Source organism: Plecotus auritus (assembly GCF_963455305.1).
Source record: "Plecotus auritus genome assembly, chromosome: 3".
Taxonomy (NCBI): Eukaryota; Metazoa; Chordata; class Mammalia; order Chiroptera; family Vespertilionidae; genus Plecotus; species Plecotus auritus.
Window position 1 is genome coordinate 199,310,760 of NC_137772.1, and position 14,270 is coordinate 199,325,029.

Genomic DNA, 14,270 nt, shown 5'->3' on the forward strand with positions numbered 1-14,270 from the left:
AGTGCCCATTGGAAGATGAGTGTATAAAAAAAGCTGTGGTACATTTACACTGTGGACTACTTGCTCAGCTGTTAAAAAAAAAAAAAAAAAAAAAAAGGAAATCAGCTGTTGCAACAGCATGGATGGACCTGGAGATTATTATGCTAAGTGAAATAAGCCAGACAGAGAAAGACAAATACCATATGATCTTACTTAAATGTGGAATCTAATGGAAAAAATAGAACCAGAGGCATGGATACATGAAACAGACTGGCAGCTATCAGAGAAGAGGAGGGTGTTGGGGCTGGATGAAAGAAGGTAAAGGGATTAAGCAAAAAATCATATATGCATAGCCCATGGATACAGACAATAGTGTGGCTTTGGCCAGAGGGGAAGCGGGTGAGAGGATAAAGTGGAGGTGAGCAAAGGGGGCAAATGGAGACAGAAAGAGACTTTCCTTGGGGCTACGAGGGCACAATGCAGTGTGCAGATGATGTTCTGTTGAGTTGTACACTTGAAACCCGTATGGTTTTGTGAACCAATGTCACCCCAATAAATTTAATTTTAAAAAATTCAAAAGAAAATAATATAATAATTAATAAATAATAATGCAAGAATTTAAAAAGAGAGAGAGAGAATGAGAGCATTAAAAGAGTAAGAGAATTAGTGAGAGCAGGGGGAAGAGAATGTAGCATTCCCTCAAATTTCTTAATTAGAAATATATATTTTACTTTAATCTTGCTGTGTATTCACCAAAACCAATGATCTTCCTGTATTAAACTGCCATTTCTTTAACAGATTGTTGAAACAATTTATATATAAAAAGTAAGAACTCTACAATTTCCATTTTATCCTTCTTTCTCCAAATTCATGGCTGCCAGAGTATTCTTTGAAACATTTCAATGGGCCAATGGTTATGCTAAAAGAAGCAATGATTGACAACAGCCATTCACCATGAAATCAGCACCCAAGTGTTTCACTGACTCTTCAAAACAGTTCAACTTTATCCCTTTGAAGAGCTGTAAATCCCCTGATGAATTATCTAAATACTGTTCACTGCAGAATAAAATATTCACTCTGAACTCTTTACATTGTCCACTAATGCTATAACGATCTGAATGTTTGGTACTTCTCGGGCTAGGAAAGAACATTTTAAACCATTTCTCCTAAAATCACTTAAAGTCAGTCTAAAGCACATCAAAATTGTTCAGCCTAAGAACAATTGAGTGAGTTTTAAAATTATTACTAAACAAATTCAGGTAAATATTTAAAATAAATAATCTCAAAATATTTTTGCTACTTTTACATTAACAATGTTTTTCCCCTTATTTGTATTCAACACCATAAAATCATGAAGACAAAAAAAAATTACCACTTATATATACTCTGAGTTATTTGCAGTTCACAGTCTGTATTTAAAAGTAGACTAAAGAAACATATTTTTACTGCTGCTTTCAATTTTCCTTAATCACTAGTATTTGTTTTGCTTTAGTGCTTTGCTCTCTGGCTTTCTGTGTGAAAGGTGCTTTATATATTCAATTTGCTAGTGAACTATGAGATGAAAGGAGTCTTAATGGTGAGTTTGAAGACTGTGGATTTTTATTTCTTTTATTTTTTTACAATTGATATATATACAATTTCAGCCTTAATTATCTATGGCTTGTCCTGTTCATGGATCAACAAAGACATATATAAAACATGCCTGTACTAGGTAATTCTTTCAGAAAATTACACAATCAAATAGGTTGGGTGGCATTTGTTCAAACACATTTAGTACTTTATGTGAAATCTCTTTCTATACATAGATATTCAGCCTATAATTCTTTGGTTTCTGACTACCTTTCACAAGATTTAAGTCTTGCAATAATTGTAATTTTCCTTGATCCTCTTTAGAGAATTCAGCTTACATCACCATGTAGTGTACTGAAGAGACACACGGTGTCCTCTTGGATTTTCTCAGCAATACTTAACATTTAAAAAAAAAAGAATTTCGTAAAGATTGAAAGAAATATAGCATTGCTTTCAGCTCCAGCTTCTCTCCGTTGCTACAGTCACAACTCAAATGTGCAGCTTGCAACAGCATGAAAGGATGACCCGAGGCTGAGCCTAGGGACTCTATCCCGTTGTCCTAGAAAATTCTCACTTTGTACCTCACTTACATTGCAATGTTTCTATTAGTGAATTACAGCAAGTCAGTTTCCTCAGCATGGCCATGTTTGATATGTAATTACTTTCCTAGATCAATTATTAAAGATTTGGATTTGTTAATGTTGTCATTTGTTTGAATTTTTATCAGAGGTGCCATGTTATTCACCAATTGGTTATTTATTATCCATTTATTGTGGAACTAGAACCGTGCTAGGTCCCATGAAGACATGGATATAAAGAATACGGTGTTGCTGTCAGGATGCTCACTGATCTAGAAGTGAGAACACAAAACTGACAAAAGTGAAAAATGGACAGTGCATGTTTGCTTTAGAACTTCAGAAAAAAAGAAGTAGAATATTCATGAGAAAAATGAATGAAGAAAAAGACATTTGATATGGGACTTTGAAAGTGAGACAGGGCAAGCCAAAGAACATGAAAAGTCACAGGGATGGAATGAGCAGGCATGTTTATAGGATAGGGAGGAGACTAGCCTAATTGGACCATCCTTCCAAATAGATATCACCTATCTATCTACTCTCCCTTTCCTTTGCTACCACTCTGGTCCAGTTCACACTTAGCTCTCATCCAGATGATTATAATAGCTACAACTGGTCTCCTTACCAAGCCCTATTTACAATTCAGAGAGCTGACACAATAATCCTTTTTTTTTCCATCTGAAATCAGATCATTTCAGCTCCCTGCTAAATTCCCTTCAAAAGGCTCCCTTTTGCACTAGACCTAAAATCCAAACACCTTACCACAAACTTCAAGGACCTAAAAGGTGTGGACCACAGTTAACTGCTTCGTCTTCTTTTCTAACTCTGTTCCTGTCACTATGCTCTAATTTCACTGCTCTTTTTGTTCCTGAAATCAAGATTGGAGAAAATGAACAGCAACTACATTTGCTTGGTACTTATACAGCTACTGTCTGTGTTCTTCAATGAATCTTTACAAAAATTCTGTGCATAAGGTATAACCCCTATATTTTAAAGAGAAAGATTCTAGAGAATGCAGAATTCTAGAGAGACTCAGATCACAGATAATGTGATTGTCAGAGAGTTGTAATTCAAACTCAAGTCTACTGACAACCATTCCAAAGAGAAAGGACAATATTTATAATTAATGCTATATAAAACATGTTAAGAGTCATGAGTGAAAGGTAATTTGAATGTTAAACCCTGGGTTAATAAGGAAATGGTGGTGTCACAAAATCTGTAACTTGAAAGACCTGAAAAGAAGTATAAGAAAGACCGAGCCCAGGTAGCCTCTCCTTAGAGGCTGCACAGAGGAGGTGGCTTCTACTCATGGCTCTGCAACAATGCAGCTGTGAGAATTGGGATGAATCAGTCTCCAATGCTCAGATTTCTTCTCTGAAGAAGAGGGGCCTTGAGTTAAGCAAGGATTTCCTAGATATAACACCAAAATCATGATCTGTAGGAGAATTTGACTTCATTAAAATTAAGAATTCTTCCTCTTCAAAGACAGTGTTAAGAAAATAAAAAGACAAAATACAGGCTGGAAGAAATATTTGTAAACCACATGTTTGATAAAGAACATATCCAGGTTATATAAAGAACTCTCAAAACTCAATAATAAGTTGCCACCGCTGCCGCTGCAGGAGGGGAGCATGTCCATGAGTCCAGCCAAGAAAGTGAAGATGGCCACCAAATCATGCCCCGAGGGCGACCAACAGGTTCCTGTTGCATGTAAATCATGTCCCTGTGGTTACATATTTATTAGCAGAAAACTTTTAAATGCAAAGCACCCAGAGAAATCACCACCTTCCACAGAAAACAAGCTTGAGGTCAAGAGGAGGCACACAGAGAGAGCTCAGAGAGAGAAGATGCATCCAACAGGAAATAAGGAATCAGAAAACAGAAAGAGGTCTCGGAGTAACAGCCATTTGTTGTATTGTGAATCAATGAGATAGATACGAGATGCCTTAATGAGCCAATTAATTAGGAGTCTTTATTCTCGTGGGCACAGAAGGAGGTGTTTCCCAAATCTCTGAGCAAACACATACAGGAAGTTTCCCGTATTTATACCTACCGAGCTTCTTTGTCTGCAGATTTCACAAAGAGCTCTGTGGAGGTTATTGTTACTGACAGTTTGTAACCTTGAATGCATAATGAACCAACACTTGGCATAAGAATATAGGAATTATTATCAGTATCAGTATTAGCCTGTTACGTCAGATGGCTAGCTTGCAAGGTCAGACAGCTAAGTTTTTATCGTTTTCTATTATTCAAACTAAAACAGTTATCCTATATAATAAAGAGGTAATATGCAAATTGACCATCACTCCAACACACAAGATGGCCACCTCCATGTGGTCAAAGATGGCTGCCCCATGTGGACACATGATGGCTGCCACAAGATGGCCAGCAGGGGAGAGCAGTTGTGGGTGATCAGGCCAGCAGGGAAGGGCAGTTAGGAGGGACCAGGCCTTCAGGGGAAGGCAGTTGTGGGGGACCAGGCCTGCAGGGGAGGGCAGTTGGGAGGGACCAGGCCTGCAGGGGAGGGCAGTTGGGGGCGACCAGGCCTGCAGGGGAGGGCAGTTGGGGGCAACCAGGCCAGCAGGGGAGGGCAGTTGGGGGTGACCAGGCCAGCAGGGGAGGGCAGTTAGGGGCAATTGGGCTGGCAGGGGAGCAGTTAGGCATTAATCAGGCTGGCAGGGGAGTGGTTAGGCGGTGATCAGGCTTGCAGGCAGAAGTGGTTAGGGGCTATCAGGCAGGCAGGCAGGTGAGCGGTTGGGAGCCAGCAGTCCTGGATTGTGAGAGGGATGTCCAACTGCCCGTTTAGGCCCGATCCCGGTGGGATGGCCACCAAATCATGCCCCGAGGGCGACCAACAGGTTCCTGTTGCATGTAAATCATGTCCCTGTGGTTACATATTTATTAGCAGAAAACTTTTAAAGGAGCAGTCAGACATCCTTCTAGGGGTCCCAGATTGGAGAGGGTGCAGGCTGGGCTGAGGGACAACCCCCTCCAGTGCATGGATTTCGTTCACCAGGCCTCTAGTTTTACAGAATAAGAGACTATCTAAAAATAACAGAGTGTTTCAGACAGCAGTTTTCCAAAGGAGGATTTACTATGCTTCACATTCAGATCATAGCAGGCAAGGAAGAGGAAGACCTAAAAGTGCATCTGCCAGAAAACACAAGGAAGAAAGAGAATGTGTAGACTCTTTCTTCAGGATTGCATCAGCAAGGTCTCAAATAGCTATGGACTCTCGGGAGCATTCTGAGGCATCAGGAAGGGCCGATGATGGCTTCCTCTGTCACTGCCCCTGTGCCATGCTTGGGAGCAAAGCTGTAGGCTGGGGTTGTTCTGGGGTTTCCTTGGTTCTCAAGGAGTATTGTCAGTGTTTTGTGTTTGGGGTAAAAGTAAGTGTATTTACAAAAAAAAAAAAAAAGGAAAGAAAGAAAGAAAGAAAGAAAGAAAGAAAGAAAGAAAGAAAGAAAGAAAGAAAAAAGCGGGATGACTGTTAAAGGTTAAAGGGGTAGGGACAGGGGCAAAAGTATGAAAACTAGAAAAATAAAATGCTTGATAATTTTCAGGTTTGCCACCAGAGATGCAATATTTTAAATACTTTGAGAAAGAATGACTTTTAAAAATATATATTTCAAATTTTCAGCACTAATGGATTGCATATATACAGTTCATTTACTTTTAACAATTGGCAGTTGGTATTTTATTAAATGGGGAATTAATATAAATTGTAAATTTTGTCTTAAATTTATTTTTTTCTTGGCCTTTATTTTTATGACTTAAGGTATGAGTTATATTTTGGGAGATACTTTCTAGACAGTTTGGAAGTTTGGGTGCTATATTAAGAAAAACATTTAAGGCGATCTGATACTTCAGATATAAACACCTTGTTTTCCTGAATGTAATTTATTTATTGGTTATAAAAAACCACTTTTCTGCTCTTGAGATAGTGCTTGTTAACCAAAACATTAAATATATTTATTACATGAAAAAAAAACCTCAATAATAAGAAGATAACCTGTTTTTTAAAATGGACAAATTATTTGAACAAAAACTTTACCAAACAAGATATACAGATGGCCAATTAACACATAAAAAGATGCTCAATATCACCAGTTATTAGGGAAATGCAAAATAAAACCACACATCTATTAAAATAACTAAAATAAAGATAGACCATACCAAGTGTTGCCCAAGATATGGAGGTATTAGAACTCTGATATATTGGTGGTGGTGATATAAATATGTTACAGCTACTTGAAAATCATTTGGAAATTTTTTAAATGCTAAATATACATCTAGCATTATCACCCTGCTATTCTACTCTTACATTTTATCCAAGAGAAATGACAGTCAATGTCTATACAGACACTTGTACATGAATATTCAAAACATCATTATTTGTAATTAGCTATAAGCCAGGGAAAGTGTCTATCAACAGATAAATGGATAAATAAAATGTGGTATCCTATCTAATAAAAGAGTAATATGCAAATTGACCATCACTCCAACACACAAGGTGGCTGCCCCCATGTGGACACAAGATGGCCACCACAAGATGGCCAGCAGGGGAGGGCAGTTGGGAGGGACCAGGCCTACAAGGGAGGGCAGTTGGGGGTGATCAAGCCTGCAGGGGAAGGCAGTTGGGGGGGAACCAGGCCTCTAGGGAAGAGCAGTTGCAGGGGACCCAGGCCTGCAGGGGAGGGCAGTTAAGGGTGACAAGGCCTGCAGGGGAGGGCAGTTAGGGGTGACCAGGCCTGCAGGGGAGGGCAGTTAGGGGCAAACAGGCTGGCAGGGGAGCAGTTAGGCATCAATCAGGCTGGCAGAGGAGTGGATGGGGGTGATCAGGCTGGCAGGCAGAAGTGGTTAGGGGCAATCAGGAATACAGGCAGGCGAGCAGTTGGGAGCCAGCAGTCCTGGATTGTGAGAGGGATGTCCGACTGCCCGTTTAGGCCCAATCCCAGTAGGATCAGGCCTAAACGTGCAGTCGGACATCCCTTGAGGGGTCCCAGATTGGAGAGGGTGCAGGCTGGGCTGAGGGACACACACACTCATGCACGAATTTCGTGCACTGGGCCTCTAGTATTTATATTAAGGAATACTCCTTGGGAATAAAAAGGAACCAACTACTGAGAAACATAACAACATAGAAGAATCTCCAAATAATTATGCCAAGTAAAAGGATCCAGATACAGAACAGCTCTTTGATTATTCTACTTACCAAAAAAAAAAATCTATCAATTGAAAACAAATCTGTAGCAACAGAAAAAAAGATCAGTAGTTCCTAGACATAGTGGGGGGAGTGGCAGTAGGTTAGGATTACAAAGAAACATACGGAAACTTTGGGGAGTGATGGATATGTTCATTCTGTTGAATGTGGTAATCATTTCATGGGTACATACATTTTCAAAACTTATCAAATTGTACACTTTAAACACATGCAGTCTATTGTATGTCAGTTATATCAATAGTCATTTTTAAAAAACAAATAAGTAGAAAACAATGGTAATAAAGACAATATGGTATTGGCATAAGGATAGATTAGTGGAACAGAATTGAGAATCAGGACAAAGCATCACATTTATGTGGTCAATTGATTTTCAACAAAGGTGCCAAAAAATTCAGTGGGAAAAGGTCATCTTTTCAATAAATTTATTAGAATAATTATATATCATATACAAAAAACCCCATAACACTCTACTGAAAAATTAATTCAAAGTGTTTTATCGATCTTACATAAGATCTAAAACCACGAAACTACTAAATAAAGAAAGAAAAGAAAATCTTGTTGACAATACCTGCCCTACTTCAGCTGAGCACTATGGAAAAACTGTCCCCTCACCTCCGCTGGCCCCATAGTATCAGCAGAAAACAGGAATCTGATCTCTCTCTCTCTCTCTCTCTCTCTCTCTCTCTCTCTCTCTCTCTCTCTCTCTCTCTCTCTCTCTCACACACACACACACACACACACACACACACACACATACACATACACACACGAGCAGAAGCAGGCAGGGGCACACTGATTCCCAGCCTGGGGGTGTTAGTGAGGCTTTGAGAGGAAATGATCTTCTATCCCCTGCCCAGCAGAAACTGGCAGTGCTCCAATTCATCCTCCTGGGTAGTGCCAGCTGGGCACAGCAGGGAGCCAAGCCTCCATCCTCAGCCAGCTAGAGAAATGAGGTAGGATAAGGAGGCTGGTATTTAATTAATTAACAACCTAGTTCGGCATCCTCATTTCCTCTCTCCTTCAATTAGATGTACAGGAAATGCCATAGGATGACTCCCAATGGGTCACACTCTTGATAGACCCACCCCTCTGAATGGGGGAATAACCTGTAATCTGACTCCACCCAATAGAATATGACATTGACCAGATAACACCCTATGATTATGTTATGTTATACTAGAGGCCCAGTACATGAAATTTGTGCACTGGAGGGGTCCCTCAGCCTGGCCTGTGCACCCTCGCAGTCCGGGACCCCTCAGGGGATGTCCACCTGCCGGGGATCGGGCCTAAGCCAGCAGTCGGACATCACTCTCGCAGTCCGGGATCCCTTGCTCCTTACTGCCCGCCTGCTCGCTGCTCCTTACTGCTCGGCTCTCTGTGTCTGTCCCCTGGTGGGGAGGGGTCACGGGAGGGCTCCAGGGCATGTCCGGCCCATCTTGCTTACTCTGAATCAGCCAGACCCCAGCAGCAAGCTAACCTACCAGTCGGAGCGTCTGCCCCTTGGTGGTCAGTGCACGTCATAGTGAGTGGTTTAGCGGCCTTAGCATATCATTAGCATATTATTCTTTGATCGGTTGAACGAATGACCAGATGACCAGACACTTAGCATTTTAGGCTTTTATTGTATGGCAAAGTGAAGGGATTTTGCAATGAAATTAAGGTCTACTCAGTTACTTTTGAGATCATCGAAGGGGAGATAGTCTTGGTACCTCAGTGGGCCTGGTCTAATCAGGTAAGCCCTTTAAATTTTAGTGATAATGTAAGAGCTCTAAAACTGATGTATATTAGGGTTTGGACAACTAAAACATTTATAATAGCTCATAAAACCATATATATATAAATAGGTAAATTTTATTATATTTAATTTTACCTTAATAATCTTTTTAAGTTAATATTAAGGACCCCTCTGCAATGAGATTCTAAGGGCAGGATTTAGACCCAATGAAAGGTTGAGAGATAGATGATTTCCCCAAACTTGCAAATCCTGTTCACAAGGAGGAGACACTAAAAGTTTATTCAAATAACACGCATTCCTTTGATTTAATGCATAGTATACGCATAACCTGAAGATTCCTGTGTTTTCCTAGGAATAAATAAGAAGATTCAACTCTTTAACCATGTAGCTTTCCAGGTTCATTGGGTGTATTCAGGTGTCTATGGCTTCTTTAGCTCCACAACCCTGTTGTGCAGGTGCTGCAGAGACCATATGACCCGCAAAGACTAATCTATTTATGCCCAGCCCTGTATAGAAAATACCTGTCAACTTCTAATTAGATAAAAGAGAATACACTTTCTACACATCTTCTAAATAGAAACAAAGATAATGAAACTATAAGACAGCTGATAACTATAAACTTATTTAGAAATCCAATAATATTTGCAAAATGTACTTGAGCTAACATGCCACAATTTTATAGCTTACATTTATATAAAAGCATTAAAATAAGAATTTGCTATCTGAAGTAACTCAATGGTATTTTTATTTTTGTCTGTCTGTGTACCTCAGGTTTTATTGGATCATGAACCTAAATGTGACTGTTGTCTTTCTGGGAATATCTTACATTCAGCACTCAGGGGCTTGGGTCCTGGTTTTACTTATTCCCTTTATGTCTATACTTATGGCTCTGATAACTCTTCATATGATGCATTGTAACCTGATTTATCAGCCAGAAAAATGTAAGTAAATCACATTTTATATTAACTTTCTGGTTTTTATGGTTTCCTTGACATATCTCCTTCCTCCTTGATTCCCTGTAACTTCTCTTTCAATAGAATTTGTAGATTCCACTAGATATTACACTTGGGAGCAACAGAGTCTGCTACAATATCAATAATCTCTATCTTCATTTAGTTTTCCCTTGTTAAATAGTTTTAATAATGGAATGTTTTAAACATAAACAAAAGTAGAAAAAATAATATATGAGTCCCATCTATCTAGTTTTGAGCTTCAGCAATTACCAACTTATCTTTACTCACTTTTTTCTCATCCCTCCTGGCAATTTTCAAGCAAAAAATAAATATTATAGAATTTAACTTACGTATGTGTGTATATAACATACATATTATATATGTTATTTTAAAAAAATAATCAAAATGTCATTACACACACAATAAAAAAATTCTAATATTTATTTATTAAATTGAGCATTTATTAATAACACTAGTGGCCTGGTGCACAAAATTCATGCACAGAGGGGGGGTTCCCTCAGCCCAGCCTGCACCCTCTAGAATTGGACATCCCTCTCACAACCTGGGACCTCTGGCTCCTAACCACTCACCTGCCTGCCTGCCTGATCACCCCTAACTGCCTCTGCCTGCCTGCCTGATCGCCGCTAACCTCTCTGCCTGCCTGCCTGATCGCCCCTAACTACCCTCCCCTGCCAGCCTGGTCTTGCCCCCAACTGCTCTCCCCAGCCGGACTGATCGCCCCCAACTGCCCTTCCCTGCCATCCTGATCGTGCCTAACTGCCTCTGCCTGCCTGATCTTGCCCCCAATTGCCCTCCTCTGCCAGCCAATTTGGTTCTGATTAGTCGGTTTCTATGCCAGTCAGCATCAAAAGCTCCGCCTCCTAGATAGCCATTGGCTCCTCACACTTCACCCAGATTTGATTCTGATTGGTCAGTTTCTATGCCAGTCAGCGTCTCTGGGCCTATCAACAAGGTCTGATCAGAAAGGCAGGGCTGATCAGCAGCCCTGGTGGATGCCTGGAGAAAAATGGAGGCATGGCTGCTGGCCCGGCTTGGAAAGAAAGAGAGAGGCAAGTGCTGATCAACAGCTGCCACACAGGCTATGGATCAGACCCTGTTTCTCTCTTCAGGCCTCTCTCCAGGCCTGATTTGCAACCCCCTCAGCAGTCAGTTCCGGGTCGCCATGGCAACCCAGTGCTGACTGCATGACTGACTTCCAGTTGGTCAAGCCTCCGGTCATGACAGACCCAGGGTTTTTATATATTAGGATGAAATGCCTGGTCACTGTAAAATGTCTTTAATTGTTCCCATTTTTCAAATTTGTTTTGTTTTATACTTCATTCAAATCAAATGCAAACAAGGCTCAGATAGCCTAAATGGTAGACATGTCTCTTGAACCACATATATTCTCCCAATGCATGGGACTACTTACTAGTACAACCAACTGTATCACACCTTCGCCCCTGTCTTTTCAAAAAAAATTGCTTAAAAAATCTGAACATTTAATACAGTAGATTTTGCTGATTACATTCAACAGGTTTTTCTCCTCATCATTTCCCATAAGTTATCTGATAGACCTAGACACTTAATCAGATTCAGATATTTCTTTTGGCAAAATGCCTTCATAGATGGTGTTATGAACTCCAATCAAGAGGCAGAATGTCTGATTATCTCTGTTTTCTCAGGACCAGCACCTATTGGTGATTTTTACCCAAATCAACCACTGCACTGGGAATTACAAGGTGGTGATATTTTATATTTCTTTGCTTTTATTACCTGAAACTAGAGGCCCAGTGCATGAAATTCATGCACCGGGGGGGAGGGGGAGGGGTTGTCCCTCAGCCCAGCCTGCACCCTCTCCAATCTGGGACCCCTTGAGGGATGTCTGACTGCCCGTTTAGGCCCGATCCAGGTAGGGCAGTCAGACATCCCTCTCACAATCCAGGACTGCTGGCTCCCAACTGCTCACCTGCCTGCCTTCCTGATTGCCCCTAACTGCTTCTGCCTTCCAGCCTGATCACCCCCTAACCACTCCCTTGCCAGCCTGATTAATGCCTAACTGCTCCCCTGCCAGCCCGATTGCCCCTAACTGCCCTCCCCTGCCAGCCTGGTCACCCCTAACTGCCCTCCCCTGCCAGCCTGGTCACCCCTAACTGCTCTCCCCTGCCAGCCTGGTCCCCACCAACTGCCCTCCCCTGCAGGCCTGGGCCCCCCCAAACTGCCCTCCCCTGCAGGCCTGGGTCCCTCCCATCTTTGACCACATGGTGGCAGCCATCTTGCGTGTTGGAGTGACAGTCAATTTGCATATTACTCTTTTATTAGATAGGATAATGTTTTAACAACTACTTACTTATATGGATATACAGTTTATATAAGAAAAAGACATCTATTTCTTTCCCTCTGTTTTTAGATTTTCAAGTTCATGAGTTGAGCTTCAATATTTTCCAAAGGTAACCTATTAGTTGCCTTTTAAAAAATATATTATTGTTCATTCATGGCATAAAAATTTTAATGTGTTCCAATCTACTACAATTACTGATGGTCAAATTGTTCCATAGTTAGGCAGTGAGGTCCCCTTCATGTTAGTGCCTGAGTCCTTCAGACAAACCTCAGGTGGTTTTTTTTTTTAATGTTTTTATTGATTTGAGAAAGGAAGGGAGAGGGGGAGAGAGAGAAACATCAATCAGCTGCCTCCTTCAAGTCCCCTACTGGGATCAAGCCCACAACCCGGGCATGTGCACTGACTAGGGATTTAACTTGCAACCTCTTGGTGCATGAACTGATCCACACTGGCCAAGGCAAGCCTCTGTTGTCTTTGACTGCTCCCATGCTTCCTTGTGTAAGATAGAATAGGATCATCATTTCCTTCCCTGAACTTTAAATCTACTCTTTCTAAAAAAAAATAAATAAATAAATAAACACCTGTGTTTTCTTTTCCTATATAATGCTATTTAGAGACTACAGTCTTGGCAATAGGGATGCTCATTGCTACTTAGTCTATCACAGTTTCTAGGTCTTTCAGTGCACAAAGCTAGAAAATGTTCTTTTTTTTTTCCTTCCTTTCTAAGAGAATAACCATTTGGATTATACTAATGCCCTAGTCAAAAGCAGTGCTATGGGATTTTTACCTAACCTTATCAAACTTAGATCTTTTTCTACTTCTTCTCATGCCCCAAATCCCAGTTCTCAATAACAGCAATATATTTGCACTTTTGCTTTATCTCAAAAGACACATTCAATAGTCTTAGACTAACACTACCACCAGCAACATGATTGTTTGAAAAGCGTTTCAAGGTTTTTCTTGCAGGTTTTATTTCTTTATGGTATAACCCCTAAGAATGTTCACTAAAATGATTATGTTTTAAAGTCATTTGGTATAGTTCCTTTCTATCTTGTTAAACCACTAACTTTATATACAATTAAGTGCATTTGTTCCATTTTTCTTTATACTTTTAGGTGTTGTTTTTTTTTAATTTTGTTTCTAATTATGTAAAATTTATGTCCAAAACAAGGTCTATATATTCCTATATTCTATCCTATTGCTTTAGGGTGTCAATTTACATATTTTTAAAGAATTATCATTCCTTTTTTAATGAAAGAAAACACTAAAATGTTATATGTGTGTGTATGTGTCTCTATGTATATGTATTTCCTCCTTCTTATATAAGCAGTAGCACATTATTCACCTTTTCTCGCCTGCATTTTTCATTTAATATAACCTAGGGGTTGCTTTATAACTATACATAAAAATATTCCCCATTCCTTTGTATCGCTGCATAGTATTCCATTGTGTGGTAAACCATTGCCTATTTTACCAGTCTTATATTGATACACATTTGGATTGTTTCTCTACTTTTCCTGCTAAGTAGGTTCTAATGAATAACTTGAAGTATATCTCCCTTTGCATGTTTCCCAGATGTCTTTAGGATAGATTCCTACAAGTAGGATTACTAAATCTAAAAGTAAACCCATAGGTGACTTTGCTGTATATTGCCAAATTCCCTTCTAAAGTGGTTATACCATTCTGTATGTTTTCACCAAAAATGTATGAGAATGACTGTTTCCCCATGGTCTTTCCAACACACAGTATACTGTCACTTTTAATTTTTGCCAATTTGAGGGTGGGAAATGGTATTTCACTGAAGTATCATCTCTATCTTCTTTTAGTTTTCCCTTGTTAAATAGTTGACATCTCTCTTATTATGAGAAAAGTTGAACATCTTTTCATTACTGTA

The 14,270-nt window shown here is 40.0% G+C and overlaps 1 protein-coding gene across 1 annotated transcript in view; it reads left to right on the forward strand.

The window, feature by feature from the left end:
- SLC15A5 (solute carrier family 15 member 5) overlaps window positions 1–14,270 on the forward strand; it is a gene marked incomplete at both ends in the record, with an annotated part of 78,816 nt that overhangs the window by 8,224 nt on the left and 56,322 nt on the right. The window contains one exon of the mRNA XM_080663120.1: window positions 9,854–10,023. Within this exon, the coding sequence (XP_080519246.1) occupies window positions 9,854–10,023 (170 nt within the window). The remainder of the gene's footprint in view (window positions 1–9,853; window positions 10,024–14,270) is intronic.